The sequence below is a fragment of the Bombyx mori genome, chromosome 12 (genome assembly GCF_030269925.1).
Source record: "Bombyx mori chromosome 12, ASM3026992v2".
Taxonomy (NCBI): domain Eukaryota; kingdom Metazoa; phylum Arthropoda; class Insecta; order Lepidoptera; family Bombycidae; genus Bombyx; species Bombyx mori.
In genome coordinates this window covers 12749265-12766250 of record NC_085118.1, presented here as the reverse complement: position 1 = coordinate 12766250, position 16986 = coordinate 12749265, and the positions used below count along the sequence as shown (strand labels likewise).

The 16986-nt window shown below is 34.5% G+C and overlaps 1 protein-coding gene across 1 annotated transcript; it reads left to right on the top strand.

Moving 5' to 3' along the window:
- The first annotated feature begins 948 nt into the window (after positions 1 to 948).
- Positions 949 to 6860, top strand: LOC101737993 (uncharacterized). Its single transcript, NM_001309534.1, has 3 exons — positions 949 to 1212; positions 2778 to 2936; positions 6771 to 6860. The coding sequence occupies exons 1-3, from the start codon at positions 949 to 951 to the stop codon at positions 6858 to 6860; spliced, it is 513 nt and encodes a 170-aa protein (NP_001296463.1).
- The last annotated feature ends 10126 nt before the right edge of the window (positions 6861 to 16986 follow it).

The window sequence follows — 16986 nt, the reverse complement described above, 5'->3', positions numbered from 1 at the left end:
CCACCACAGCCTAACTCCTGGTAATGGAACATAAATATTTGATAATATGTCTAGTGTTTTACATTTTCTTTATTTCAAGCACGGATTTTTCTGTTTTCCAAAGAGTGTCTTTAGCACAACCTTTTTACGTTCAATATTTTTTGTACGCCTTGGAATTTATTTTGAACAAAAGCTGTTACTTTAGCTATTCGATTTAAAGTTTATAAGCTATCTAATACATTGCTTCCTATAGAACTTTTGAATCGACAACCATTCGAATTCTACATTCCCCTTGTCTTTACGCTTTATTTACAGCGGTTATAAAATCTTAATTTGCATATATACGAGTAACTGAGGCAGAAGACCAACGAACTCCTGACTCGGAATTTATTTTGTCGTTATTTTATACCCTTTTTATTGTAGCTCACTGTAATAAGTTAAAGGCGCGGAAAGTTTTACAGTAATGTTCAGTGGGCGGGAAAAACTGCGAGTTCAAGAGAGTCAGTCCCTCTGTAATTTTACAGTTATCTGTAATCCCTCAGTAGGAGTGTACGTCTATGCGTAGGTAATCAGTTGTTTTTGTTGCAAAATTTATATTAAGATTCGTGGCTGAGAAAATGTTTGTTCCTTTATTAAGTTTAGTATGAAGTTTATGATTCTTTAATTATAGGTAACTTTTTTTTACTCAAATCAAATCAAATCAAAAAAGTTTTATTCAACATAACTGAAAGTACATACTTGTTGAACGTCAAAAGAACTACCGCCAATTCACAAGAATTAGCCTTCGTCCTGAGAAGAATTGGCAAGAAACTCAGCGGGCATGTCTTTTTTTTTTTTTGAAATATTAGATTATTATTATTATTGCTTAGATGGGTGAACGAGCTCACAGCCCCCCCAGGTGTTAAGTGGTTACTGGAGCCCATAGACATCTACAATGTAAATGCGCCACCCACAAAATTAGAATGAAAGATGAAACACGCACTTATCTCTTGTATATTATTAACGAAGCTAATGTCTTTTTTCATTTATAGATCGTTAAAACCTTCTAGAATGAGCAAATTTTTGCTTTTTGTATTATACGTCACGTTATGTAGTGTAGTGTGGATCCGAGCGTTATCTCCATGTGCTCGACGTGTGTACTTGGCCAGAGCTGAGCAGCGAGATGATAAAGGAAGGAGGTGCTGGGACAATGTGAAAGTACCTTCATGCGGTGGAAGATGTGATTCTAGAGAAGTATTCAGTTTCATAGTTTATCTTTCGACGTAAGATAATTTGAAGGTTTCAAAGTGTACTATTATTATCTTTACAAACATTTTTAAGATAAAATTTATATGCAAGATTGATCTAAACATTAATGTACACCAACTAACCAAGCATTGGTTGATTTTAGTTTTTCTAAAATCCGATCCGACCTTTTGCCTCCGATGCCAAGATTAAGGTTTCAAATTTATAGACAAAGTTTGATTGACATGTATCAGAAATAAACGCATGGAAAAGTCCATTTCTAATATTGAATAAAGTATTTATGTATACATTGATGAAATGTTTTTTTTTTTTTAGATAAACAGACTTTTAGATTTTTATTAGTGCCTGAAATTAAATCCAAACGGTTAATATCGTACAGATTTGAATCATTAGCTCCTATCGAGGTATATTCTATTTGGTATCAGTGGCGATGGCCATTTATTAATGCATATTGCATGCTTCAGTAAATCACTCAATAACAATACGTCTGCATCTATAGTCTAGTGTAGTCTAAATAATGACACACATAGCTTGGTGTCAAGGTTCGTACTTTTTTTTTTATTGCTTACATGGGAGGACCAGCTCACAGCCCACCTGGTGTTAAGTTGTTACTGGAGTCCATAAACATCTACAACGTAAATGCGCCACCCACCTTGAGATATAAGTTCTAAGGTCTCAGTATAGTTACGGTTGCCTCACCCTTCAAACCGAAACGCATTACTGCTTCACGGCAGAAATAGGCAGGGTGGTGGTACCTACCCGCGCAGACCACCAGTAATTACGCAAATTATAATTTTGCGGGTTTGATTTTTATTACACGATGCTATTCCTTCACCGTGGAAGTCAATCGTGAACATAAACATACCTTAAAACATCAAAATTAATATTTCTACAAGAATATCCAAAGTATATATTTTTCGACAATCTTTAAAAAATGTACTCTTAGGCGCCTGAACGGATTTTGTTGATTTGTATATTTTAAGTACATCGTATTTATACATAAATATTTACGTATGAAGTTGTACCTAAATTAGTAAAAATTTGTATCCTATAAGCAATCGTCGTAACTCTACAAATAACTTTCAGTAACATTTAATTTTAAACTTACCGATTGAAACCAAAAGGTTTGTTTCGCATACTTGAAGAGGCTTTTGATCTGACCGCAAACTATAAGTTACATATATGTAGTACATTTATCGATTTAAATTAAGAACTCTCTTGCATATATTTTGTATTCTATGCGTTTTTAAGTTATTCATTCGATTGTGATTAAGTTTCGTGCAGTTGTTGTTGGCATTCCATGAAAGGTGTCTGTCTGTCATAGTTTAGTAGTACCTTGTATAGAAATCGATATCTAGTTTAGTAGTAGTATAGAAATTGACATTTTTTTTCTTTTTTTTCTTTTATTACTTAAATGGGTGGACGAGTTCACAGCCCACCTGGTGTTAAGTAGTTACTAGAGCACATAGATATCTACAACGTAAATGCGCCACCCACCTTGAGATATAAGTTCTAAGGTATACAACGGCTGCCATTTTTAAAATATTTTTCAGATTTCCGATTGGGAGTTTCCGTTCAAGAGGTCCTATCATCCTGTATGTGTGTACGGTACGAGGATACCGCTCATTGTACGTTTGAGGCACTGCGATGAAGACGTAACCCCCGGTACCGACATCTTTCATTACGTTGCCGCCGAGAACTGCCGCTGTAAGGTAATTTTGGTGTACATTATAAACGTGACCATTTTTATACTTGTGGTAGGACCTCTTGTGAGTCCGCACGGGTAGGTACCACCGCCCCGCCTATTTCTGCCGTGAAGCTGTAATGCGTTTCGGTTTGAAGGGTGGGGCAGCCGTTGTAACTATACTGAGACCTTAGAACTTATATCTCAAGGTGTGTGGCGCATTTACGTTGTAGATGTCTATGGGTTTCAGTAACCACTTAACACCAGGTGGGCTGTGAGCTCGTCCACATATCAAGGCAATAAAAAAAAACGTGACAATGATCTCATCTCTCACGTTTTCTGATATTAAAGGATGCAGTGGCGTCAAAATCTAAATGAAACATACGCTTTTGTTGAAAACATTCGTGCCGTCACCGATTGTAGTACATATGAATGAAACGACAAAAACATACCCATTTCCCAATCGAATAAGCCATGTGTGAAACGCATAGATTACGGACAAAAAACAAACAATTAAATATTTCTTTTGAATATTAGGTACATTGCACATGGTTGTCGCTGTTGGTTTTCGTAAAATACTATTAAATAAACAGCCACTGCAGTCCTGTCATTCAAACTGGAAGGCATGAGCTTTCAAAGATTAAGAAAGGTAATGCCATCCCGCGCGCACTCACAACACGCTCTATCGCCAGAACTAAAAAATAATAGCAATAAAGTTTCCTTGTAAATATAAGGTACTGATATTTCAAAAGTAGTTTATATTTGTATCCAATCTGATTTACACACTAATATCAGATGATATTCTTGTGAAAACTGACAGAATTTGAATTTTCATATATTAAAAAATTTTAATTTTACTATCTCATTTCTATTTTAAAGTAAACTGTTACAGGTGACTTTTCTACTAATAGCTAGCTTTGTATTTCCTAATTTAAATTCTCTCAAAATCAATAATCCAATAAAGAAACGAATGTTATTCTGTAACTTTGTTCTCTATTTTATCTGGTCTTTTAATTAACATGATCGGGTAATTGTTAAAAAATGTAACTCGGACAATCTAAGGCCGTAAATGAGGAATACTCGAATTTACGACGCTTCAGATGAACTTTTGTCGTAAATTTCTGGATTCATGCCAATTTTATGACGCAATTTTCAGGCTTTCTACATTAAATGCTCCATATTCATTCTTTGATAAAATCTCTTTAATGTCGGCTTAAAGTATTTAAGATCTTGCATTTACAGTTATTACTTATGTATATTTATCTGAAAGTAATAATTATAAGTGGAAAGTTTAAAGAAAATGTCATAATATACTAAATTATACTTTCGCACTAAGTAGCGGTCTAGATGGCACTACTGATGTCCATGGGCGATAGTGACTACTTATAATCAGGTGGGTTGTATGCTTCTTGCTATAAAGGCAATAAAAAATACATAAATTTTTTACCATCTAATAACGTTAAAGCTTCACGTTAAACTAACATTATTACCATATTGATTGAACTTATTCATTAAGGACTGTTGTGTTTTTATGATTGTATTTCTCAGTTCCGTTATTATAGCGAAGTTAAAAGAAAGAATAAAAAATTAAGCTTTTAAGTACCTACAAACAGTATTATTACACTCTATCCATTTTTTTATTTTTGTGTTGCTCGAAGGAACAAACAGGAAACACAAAAACAGGAAAAATGAAACTAAAATTTAAATAAGTGCGTATAAAAACGTACACATAGCCACAAAAACAAACAAAAGAGTGTTTGGGCAGAAATTATCTTTAGAATTATAAAATTTACTACATTACTGGTGGTAGGACCTCTTGTGAGTCCGCGCGGGTGGGTACCACCACCCTGCCTATTTCTGCCGTGAAGCAGTAATGCGTTTCGGTTTGAAGGGTGGGGCAGCCGTTGTAACTATACTTGAGACCTTAGAACTTGTATCTCAAGGTGGGTGGCGCATTTACGTTGTGGATGTCTATGGGCTCCAGTAACCACTTAACATCAGGTGGGCTGTGAGCTCGTCCACCCATCTAAGCAATAAAAAAAAAAACCAAATTTTTCAACTTTCACTAAAGTTTTGAAAGTTTACTTAAATGACAAACTGATAATTTCATGACAACTGACGTAAACCTTGTTTTTTTTTTGGGAATGAGCTATAATTCTACAAAAAATCTTTTGATATTACGACACGAAAGTTGCTCCAGCCTTATGAAGGACTTTTAGTGGAAATAAAATATAATCCTGTACCGGATGATCAAAGACGATTCAGACCTTTTTACTTGACGTTTCTTGCGCAATTGTTTAGGATTTAATGCCACTGCGGATGTCTCTGGACAGTGTTTTTGTCCTAAGGATTTATTTTATTATAATGGAACCTCTGAATAAAGTTTATCTTTATTGGCCTATGAAAGTGGAACGAACGGCATGAATACCGCATGATCAAATTGAAAAACTGGTTTCGCAGCAGTTTCACTGACAATCGTGGATCATTTTTTGATTAAAAGTACTTGATTTGTCAGGCAGAAATGAAACTACGTTAAATTTATTTCGATCTACCCTTAGCATTATGTTTTCTTGCAGAATACATTTTAGATTGATTGTACAATAAAAATTTGTAATCGATATGTAAAGATTATTTTTCTTCAATCGAGGTTTCAGTTCAGAGTACTTTTAAACGGCCCGAATTATTTGCTCTTATTAATATTATGTCGATGATATTCAAGACCAACAACAGCCACGGAGCATTAAGTGTAACCTAATCACATTTATCTTTAAAAACAATTAAAATATATAACAAGAACTCGAAATAAAACTGTTTTTTTTTTTTTTTTTTTTATTGCTTAGATGGGTGGACGAGCTCACAGCCCACCTGATGTTAAGTGGTTACTGGAGCCCATAGACATCCACAACGTAAATGCGCCACCCACCTTGAGATACAAGTTCTAAGGTCTCAAGTATAGTAACGACGGCTGCCCTACCCTTCAAACCGAAACGCATTACTGCTTCACGGCAGAAATAGGCAGGGTGGTGGTACCCACCCGCGCGGACTCACAAGAGGTCCTACCACCAGTAATTACGCAAATTATAATTTTGCGGGTTTCATTTTTATTACACGATGTTATTCCTTCACCGTGGAAGTCAATCGTGAACATTTGTTGAGTACGTATTTCATTTGAAAAATTGGTACCCGCCTGCGGGATTCGAACACCGGTGCATCGCTCAACACGAATGCACCGGACGTCTTATCCGTTAGGCCACGACGACTTAAATTAAAATTAATTCGAAAGAACAATTATAATGTGATTATAAAACATGCTATTTTCGGAAAAATCCAAAGTGTTATTATATTTTATTTTGATGCCAGTAATTCTCGTGCAAAACTTTTAACATGTAATAATAACAACTTAAAAATAATGTATTTCTTGGAATGTTGCTATTTTTTAAGTGAAATCTTCTTTAGCGTCGTGATTTAAAAGTCGATGAAACAAAAAATCGACAGTAAAAAGAGACAGACATATAAATTCATAAGATTTAACATGGGAGAAAATGAGATAGGAAGCATTAAAGATAGGAAGCATGAATTTCTTATGAATATAAGAAAGATTGTTTATGAATAAGAAACACGAATGTGGTTCTTTTTGTGCTCTACCTCGTAACTAATATTCGTACATAATAGATTCTAAATCAATCTGTGTTATTACAAATACGAATTATAATTAAATTTATTTTAGACGAATAATATTTAAAATAATTATCAAAATTTGTAGCACAATAATCATTACTAAAACCTACAATTATCGTCTTCCCGAAATTTTATTTCATTTCTACCACGCGTGAATTGTACACGTGTTTTTTTTTTAATTCAGGTTTGTTCATCTCAGCATACAAGTTGCGAATGGCTCCCACCGAACTCAACATTGCTTGAGGGCATTGCGACCGAAGAACAACACCACTAACATAAACTTAAGCTTTAAACTTCTGGAACTTCATTAAAAGTTGCGTTTAACTCAACATTGTAATTGAAGTTTAAGATATTTTATAATATACGTCATAAGTACTTCAAACTATCATTAAATGCATGTTATGTGATGTCTTATTTATTTATCAGTTGTATGAAAGTATTAATTACGGATTAAGTGTCTCGAATTTGCTTATGCAATCGATTACACACAGCCTTTACCTTCTGATTGATAACTTAATTCAATAAATAACCGAATGAAGGTAAAAGATTCATCTAAAACGCTTCTCCCGGTAGTTAATCAAAAAAACTCACGTGTGACAGCTGTGAAAAATCACTATCCTACTTAGTAACATACTAAATAATAATAATAATATAGCCTTTTATTCAGATCCATATTACAATTATATGACTAAAATTAAATAAAAATATATAGAAATCTTAAATTTTGTTTAAACCTTAATCTAGCCTATTATTTGAATTCTTCTTATTTTCTGCAGATCTGTTTGCCAATCGACAAAGGCCTCCTCCAACCTTTTCCACTCATGTTTTTCTTGAGCCACTCTGTTCCATGTGACGCCTGCCACTTGTCGTATGTCGTCATCCCATCTTTTTTAACATACTAGTACAGTAACATACTAGAATATGTTATTATCCGCAACACGCTTCGTCAGATTACAGAAATAGAGTTATCAGCAAGACGCTTCGTCAAAAAGTACAATAGAATACATACTAGAATAGTATACATATATCGTTACGATATATACCTGTAATTTGCCTTTATAATAGACATGTCTAAAAGAGAATATGCCTTTTCTTAGTTAAATCTTTAAGGTACAAGTCGTTTATAAGGTCAAATAAGAAATGAAATAAAAATTTATAAATTTTAATCATAGTTTCAAGAAATCTAGACTTTGCAGAGCGAAAATCAAAAAGCTCTTTCTGTCAAATGAAAACCTTTTAGGAAAATATCTTATTATCGCTGACAACAGATTCTTCTGGCGGTTTTAAGAAAAGATTACGTTACGTGAATCATTTTAGACCAATTTTTTATAAAGTATAAAAGTAAATTAGATTTTTGAATTACCAATATCCTTGAGTGGCGATGTTCACTCTCCATCAGATGTGTAAGCTACTCTTGTGCTTTCAGCGGCGTTAAGTTTCGTTTTTTTTTATCAATGCTGGGTGAAAAAGCTCCCTGTCCAAATGGTGTTAAATGGTTACTGACGCACATACATACATTAAAACTTGATTGCAGACCTCTGCCACACTGGGGCAAAACCTCAATTGGATTGTAGAACGACTGTTCGTACCTTTAAACCAAAATGGGTACTTATACGCATTTATAGTAACGACGTACGTATGTACGTAAATTAGGTGTGTTTTTATCATATTTATAATTGGAACGAAGTTCCTTATCGCGCGCTGTGAAAGGGGGCTAGACGGAAAAAATTCTTACGAAAAGTTGTCACGACACTTTTTTTATTTAGTTTGTTATCAACAAATGTCGCTGCACGTAAATTCAACAATTCCTGAATTGCAGTAACGAGATGTTACACAGTTGACAGACGTTCTTGGCGTAGAGGGATACCGTGATCATGCAGACGGTTCCCCCAGGGCGAGGCTGCTTCTTTGCACTGCGGAGTGATTGACCCTTGCGATTATTTTTATTTTTATCAATAAAAAATCATAATCATAATAAAAAATGTATACCTGAATAATTATTTTCTTTATACCTCGAATAGAACTTAAAATTATAATTGTTATAATATGGAACTTCGTTCCTATCCGGTGTTCCACGATACCACACATCTTTTTATTTAGTGAGATATTGTAATTAATTCAAAAATCTTGTTCTAAATGCATAGCTCAATGTCCAAAGAACAACTGAACACACATACGTTACAACAACATAGAATTAAATAAATAATTTAATAAAACCTTCATGTCAATACCCCATCTCGTTAGCGCTATAAAGCCTACCATGTTAAGGGTTGTCATGATTGTTGGGAATCCGTCCCGAGGGAGAAGGGTCATCTAAACCAAAAAAAGTTTCAAGCGAAGTCAGGACACATTCGGGCAATATTATTTTATAATTTACCTAATACATAGCATATTAAGGAAATAGATATATAACGTTGCCACGGCTGGGTCCACAATACTTAGTCTTCTTACAGGAAAGGAACAGGTAGACCTAGTATCTGATTTACCTAGTACTACGACCCATCTCTACTCCGCTGGATCGGTGAATAGTTGACTCCATCGAACGCCGACAGAAGGGGCTTAAGTCCCATACCACGTGTTGGTTGCGATCGTCACGTGATGATTGTCACATCATCACTACATAGTATAAAACAATGTCGCTTTCTCTGTCCCTATATCCCTATGTATGCTTAAATCTTTAAAACTACGCAACGGATTTTGATGCGGTTTTTTTTAATAGATAGAGTGATTAAAGAGAAAGGTTTATGTGTATAACAACATGCATTAAATAGTGGAGAAATAAATCATAAATTACAGTTTCCGAAGCGAAGCGAGGGCGAGTCGCTAGTAATATTATATCAGTAACCTCAAACGCTGTAAGAACATTTCATGTGATTATGTTAGTCGTTTCTTTGATTCATAGATTGAACGATTGCTTCCTAATTGTAGGATCAAACTCGATTCGGCAACAGGAGTTTGCACGGGTGACAATTATAGCGTCGAGTGTTTTCAGAGTGTGTTGAATTCGAAAAAGTTTTTTTTTTGGACGAGCTCACAGCCCGCCTGGTGTTAAGTGGTTACTGGAGCCCATGGACATCTACAACGTAAATGCGCTACCCACCTTCAGATATAAGTTCTAAAATCTCAGTATAGTTACAACGGCTGCCCACCCTTCAAACCGAAACGCATTACTGCTTCACGGCAGAAATAGGCAGGGCGGTGGTACCTGCCCGCGCGGACTCACAAGAGGTCCTACCACCAGTAGAGTCTAGTAGTTTCTAGTTTTAGCTTTATTTTTTGTATACCATTTTTACTATTTTTTCTTCGTTTTTCTTGGAGCATATTGACCCGTTTAACTATTTCGAGGTCAGCTATACATCAGCAACAGGGCAGGTAGAAGAAAATATAGTTAAATCGATCGATTATTTGTCACCAAAAAGCCATTAAAATTAGACTCGTAAGAGCGCTCGTCTTTGTCATTTTTCTTTACGCTCCTGAGACCTAGACATTAAGATAAATTGAGAAAAAGAGGATATAATTATGCTCTCGAAATGTGGTGTTACGCTTACTTCACTCATAATTATGAGTGAAGTAAGAATGTGAGTCAGTCCACGACTGATATCGCATACATTAAGTTTCTAATATATTAAGCTAATTATTAATTACTATAGGTGAAGTTTTACTTGGTCTTTGTAGAGATGAAACATTATTTAGATAAACATTTTTGATATATTATAGTGAATTTAGTTATCTCATCGAATCACTGACGAAGACACTCAATCTTCAAACTCGACTCTGTAACAACCACCTTTTATTTTTGTATGAGTCTACAAATATTCGATATTCAATCCCACAGTAGTACGACTGTAGTTATAGTCCAACATAAGATACTGTAAGTGATCCTATCCACGTTTGTGTTGTTTTTGAAGCTGTCAATGAAAATACAACGCTATATGCCTCTGCTATGTATGTTATTATAGACTAACTAGCTGTACCCGTCCGCTTCGCTGGGCATTTAAAATTAACATTATTATTTCTAACCCCCACAAAGATTCTCATCATTAACGCCCCCGCAACGGGTGTAGAGAGTTCAACACTGGTATAAATATTAGCCTATCCATTAAATACATGTATTTTCTACATGAATACCAAGTTTCAAGTCAATCAGAGACACGGTTCAGTAGTTATAACGGAACATCCGTAAAAACCACTGTAGATTTATCTGTATATTAGTATAGATCTGTAAGTCCTCTACGCTTATTATTCTCTAATAACTAGATGTGACATATCAGCCCTATCGGAAAGCACGTCCTCGAAGCAAGTCGCACGAATGATCACACGCTTTCAATTTAATTTCGCATCCGCATAATGAGATCCGCCCAGAATTAATATGGGTTTTGAACTGAGGCTCCACGAGGTACGAACCCCGGCCAAGACGTATAACCAAAACGAATCACGTATTTCTTGGGTAATCACCTTTTTTATTACTTTAATATACTTTATAAAACTGATTACTTTGAAAACGACTAGAGTTTCATTCTCTTTTAGTGAAAGACGAGGTTTGAAACAGAAATTACCAATTAACAAACAAAAAAAAAACATAACTAACTCAACAGACAACTTTGCTAGCAGCCAACCTCAAGTTTCGAAAAGTTATTAAAAATTCACGAATGGGTGATTCGAATAGAAAATAAGCTCTTTATATTTCATATTTTAATATTTTAAGATAAGTGGCAATCTAGACGAGTTGAGCGACCAGCGAAACTGTGAATTTAATAGTCTTCTATCCTGTCTGCTTTATTTACACAAAATACGTTATGTGTAGAGAGCGTTCTGGGACGTGTCGTCGGGATTTGAAGTCGTCGTGGCCTAAAGGATAAAACGTCCGGTGCATTCGTATGAAGCGATGCACCGGTGTTCGAATCCCGCAGACGGGTACCAATTTTTCTAATGAAATACGTACTCAACAAATGTTCACGATTGACTTCCACGGTGAAGGAATAACATCGTGTAATAAAAATCAAACCCGCAAAATTATAATTTGCGTAATCACTGGTGGTAGGACCTCTTGGGAGTCCACACGGGTAGGTACCACCACCCCGCTTATTTCCGCCGTGAAGCAGTAATGCGTTTCGGTTCGAAGGGTGGGGTAACCGTTGTAACTATACTGAGACTTTAGAACTTATATCTCGAGGTGGGTGGCGCATTTACGTTGTAGTTGTCTATGGGCTCCAGTAACCACTTAACATCAGGTGGGCTGTGAGCTCGTTCATCCATTTAAGCAATAAAAAAAAAACATTATTTGTGAGAAATGCTTCTTCATTTCTATAGATGGAAAAACGAGCTCTTCGTGCACCGGTGTGCTTAGTGCGAGTTTTTAACGTTCTCGATAGCGTAAAAGTTAACTCATATTAGTACGGAATGGGATCGTTTGCGTACGTTTGCCGCTAGGGGCGCTGTTCCAACTGCATAACAAATTGGCTTAACTTTTACGCTATTGCGAATGTTATGAAACTCGCACTAAGCACCCTGATGCCATGCTAACCCAGGTCACAGACATCATAGACAATGTGGATACGGTCACGCGCAGTTCAATTACATTATTTACTACGACTTGTTACATACTCGTACTTCAAATCGGAATGCCTTGATCCAAACCGGCACATTAATATTAACATTAAATTATATGTTCAAGTACATAGGTTAGGTACATGATATTTTATGTTCTTTATCTCTATTACAATTTGATTAAAAAGTTATATCTCCGATTTTTATGCATGTATCTTTTCGTCTTCAAAAATTAAACTCCTCAAAACATTCCTTGAAAATCATCCTATATTATCCTATTTTGAATAAGAAAAAAAATACGTTTTAACAGTTTATGTAATATCAGCTTACGTATGTTTTTGAACAGACGAGTGACCAGAGGTCATTGCTGTTAAACACTTCGTGTTTGTAAAAATAATTATATAAAAGGACAATATATAATTAATTTATTGTAAATACCAAATTAATTAACAAGCAAAAAAATATTTTTTATTTATCATTAAATCCTACCGTGAAACAGTAATGCGTTTAGGGTTAAATAATGGGAACCGTTGTACCACAAACCTGAAACTTAGAAGCTCAAAGCTGCGTTTACATTAAGAGGTATCTACGTTGTTGACATCTCAGGGCTCCGATAAGCACTTAGCATCAGGTGTTTGGAGAGCTTATCGATCTAAGCAAAAATAATAATAAGAAGAAAAAAGTGCAGAAACCATTACAAAAGAATATCTACATGTTGTTACATCAGCGCTAATAGACCCTCTATCTAAATATTAAATGGTAATTGCAATACAATCATTTGTTTCATTTTAAAAAGTATATCTTAATTTTTTTTTCGTCGTCATTAATATATTGCATAGCAGTAAATCTTTCTTTTTCTAAAATAAAAATTTCTGTTCACTTACTTTACGAGTATCATTAGGATGACAAATTTAATTATGAAATTCGAGATGCTTTAAAAACCTTTATCTATACTATAATAATATTATAAAGAGGAAAGATTTGTTTGTTTGTTTGTATTGAATAGGCTCCAAACCTACTGAATCGATTTGAAAAAATTTTTAACTGTTTGGAAGCTACACTATTCCCGAGTGACATAGGCTATAATCTTTTTTGAAAAAAAATAGGGATCCTTACTAAAACTCCAATAATTTAACCCAAGGTATATAAAAATTACCTAAAATATTCTTTACATCGCGTGCCCTGCGAAAACTATTTAAGATAGAATAAAATAATGTTCTGCGACTTTGTAGAACATATTATTATTTACAAAAAGTGTCGCGACAGCATGTTTATACATATTATAGTTATGCCGCAATAAGTGTTCTTTTATTTAAAAAAATAAAACTACGTCAAATATCATCGAAATTTTTGTTAACCCGAGCGGAGCCGGAGCGGGCCGCTAGTAATAAATACGTTGCTTGAGAGCTTTTGCCTTCGATTGGTTTACGTTCAAAAGCGATTAACATCGCTTTGTTGAAATAGCAAAATACGTTTTAAATTTACTTAAAATTACCTTAAATAGTAAAAATATTTTTAATCTGTTATAATATACACTTTAAACCCTTTTATATCTTATTTAAGTATTTGTAGTTTGCTTTCTGTGGGTGGATCAATCGGAGGACGGATGATAGCTTAGGGATTCCCACGCCTATTCTAATCCTGGGGGTTTTGAGTCGTCGCCACAAGCTCAGATGCAGGATGTTGAGCAACAAGGGGCTTTAGTACGTTCAACTCATGCATGAGTCCAACGACACCTAACACGTAGGAGAACTTCCACCTGAACAAAAAAAAATTGCTATTTTTATTCTGATACTGACTAATTCTCTCTAGGTTTTTTTTTATTAATATTACACTTGTGTATATTCGCAAATCTCTAGGTTCACAGCATTGAAAACCTTTTATCTCATAAAATGTATATTTTTTCGCCATAAAAATTTATGTGAAGCTTTATTCGGGATCTCAGGTGTATTGATGTCGGTATTGTGATGAAATTGTAGATTCATTTTTACCGTATTTTTTTCTATATAAATTCAAGTTTAAAAAAAGAAAATTCAATTGTTTTTCAATTTAAAGAATATCACCACTAGATATAAATATACCAATAGAAGACCACCCTTATTATTTAAAAGTAATCGTTGTTGCGAAATAGGCTGCAAAATCCCTAGGATACATTCGCATACTAATTTTGTAGACAGACATATCATAGTGCTCGCAGAACACACTAAAAATAAATCGAGAATTAGTGGCGGATGGTAATGAAATGATCTTGAAACAAACTTTAGATGTACGTAGCTGTTAAAGACAGTAGAAATAAATTTCTATTGGCAGGTAGTGCTATGATCGCGCAGCGCCTCGCGCGCCTTTCTCAAGGCGTAGTCTCTCGGTAGGAATTGGAAGAAGAGGAGGACTTTGGTCTTCCTCTTCTCCCTCTTCTTCTCTGGAGGCGCCGGAGTCCGACATAACCCGGTCTATTACCCCTCTCGACCGGGTATCCGTAAATGGATTCACCAGCGTTAAAAAAAAAAAGGTAGTGCTATGATAAAAAGATGATGAATGAAGGATCATTTCAAACATTCCCACAGAGATTTCCTGACTTCTACTGGCTTTTGTTTTTCATTACATAACGAAGAAATTTGAGCAACATACATTTAGTTTACTTTTCTTAGTTTTTTCTTAGCTTAGTTTACTTTAGTTCACTTTACTACTCCTGTTTACGTTGTAGATGTATATGGGCTCCAGTAACCCAAGGTGATAGATGTCTATGGGCTCCAGTAACCACTTTACACCAGGTGGGCTGTGAGCTCATCGACCCATCTAAGCCATAAAAAAACGTTGCGTTTTCTATATGGCTCTAAATTAAAATTTGGGTCTTTTTTATCTTCCTGAAATGATTTTAATTTTATGTTCATTAGTCAGTTAATAAGCCTATTAACGCATTGCTTGACATTTTAGACGCTGAAATTATTTTTAAACGAAACATGTCCCATTACTAAGATAAAGAATAAAGAATAATTAATTATGTCACTTTCTGGTATGATGTGGTCATAAATTCGCATTAAATTTGTATATTCGATGATACTTTTTTTTATGGCTTAGTTCATTTATTTTCGTAATTATGTAACGAACACCCAAAGGTACACACTTTCAAGTTACTAGTATACATAAAATATAATATATCGGTTAATGATAATATAAAGCTTGTATATAAAATGTAATGAAGAACTCAATCAATGGATGCAACTTAATTAAAATGCGCGTTGCGACAATAATCCCAAGTGTAATTAACTGCGAAGCAAACAAACATACCGTTTAATGTTTTAATTTCAAATTTCGAATTTCAAAACATGAATCCATTTTAACTAGAGGTCCCACAGTAGTCAAAATTTGACTATAATTAATTGTAATTGTAAGTTTGTACACATACTATAATCACAAATTTCGCCAAGGCTACACTATAAAAAAATATTAATAAAGACAAACAAAATTTAATCTATTCTCAATTTGACCACAGACGTCAAGAACGAAAGTTTGACAATAAATCATACTATTTATCATCATGCGTGTGTGCGTCAAATACATGGTATGTGGTGTGTGTAATGTTTTCTTTATTGATTTAATGATGCATTATTTAAAAAAATATTAGCATTGTGCACTTCTTCTCTATATTCTCTATAAGTGTGGAAAATTTCATACTCCTCCGTCGGCGCAATTTTTGTAAAAATGGATACTAAGTTTTTGCTTCACGTATTAATAAAATAATATGTAGATGGCTTAGATAAAATAAACAAACTGATTAAATATTGTTTCGGACTGCAGTATTATCATCCTTCTGACTTTGTAACTTCTTTGTTTTGTGTGTAGTATGATAACGCTTATTTTCTGTTTAAAAATAAATAAAATTGTCGTAAGTAGATAAACGACATCAAACACACTACACTCGATGCCGCTTTCCATTACAGAACATAAGACGGAAACCTCACTACCACTACTACTCAACTGCTACTCTTTACTTACTCTTTGCCAGATTTGTGATAGAAATAAGCACGATGGTGACTCTAACTTATGTTATTACTAGCGACCCGCCCTCGCTTCGCTTCGGAAACTGTACGAGCGCTCTTACGAGTCTAATTTTAATGGATTTTTTGGTGATAAGTAATCGATCGATTCCCCTATATTTTCTTCTACCTGTCCTGTAGCTAAAGTATACCTGACCTCGAAATAGTTAAACGGGTCAATATGCTCCAAGAAAAACGAAGAAAAAAATAGTAAAAATGGTATACATAAAATAAATCTAAAACTAGAAACGTCAGTGAACATTTTCGAATTCAACACACTCTGAAAACACTAGACGCTATAATTGTCACCCGTGCAAACTCCTGTTGCCGAATCGAGTTTGATCCTAATACAATTAGAGAGCAATCGTTCAATCTATGAATAAAAGAAACGACTAACATAATCACATGAAATGTTCTTACAGGTTACTGATATAATATTACTACTGAATCGCCCTCGCTTCGCTTCGGAAACTGTAATTTATTATTGATTTCTCCACTATTTAATGGATGTAATTATACACATAAACCTTCTTCTTCTATCACTCTATCTATTAAAAAAAACTGCATCAAAATCCGTTGCGTAGTTTTAAAGATTTAAACATACATAGGGATATAGGGACAGAGAAAGCGACTTTGTTTTATACTATGTAGTGATTATCGCACAAGCAGTCGAAGTTAAAAGTGTGGGACAGAATAACAATTTAAAAAAATACTCATACAATCAAAACATAAGTATTTACAATAGATAATCCGGAGACAAATTACACACGAACATCTAGCCCTAAAACAGAGATTACGTACATTATAGAAACCAGA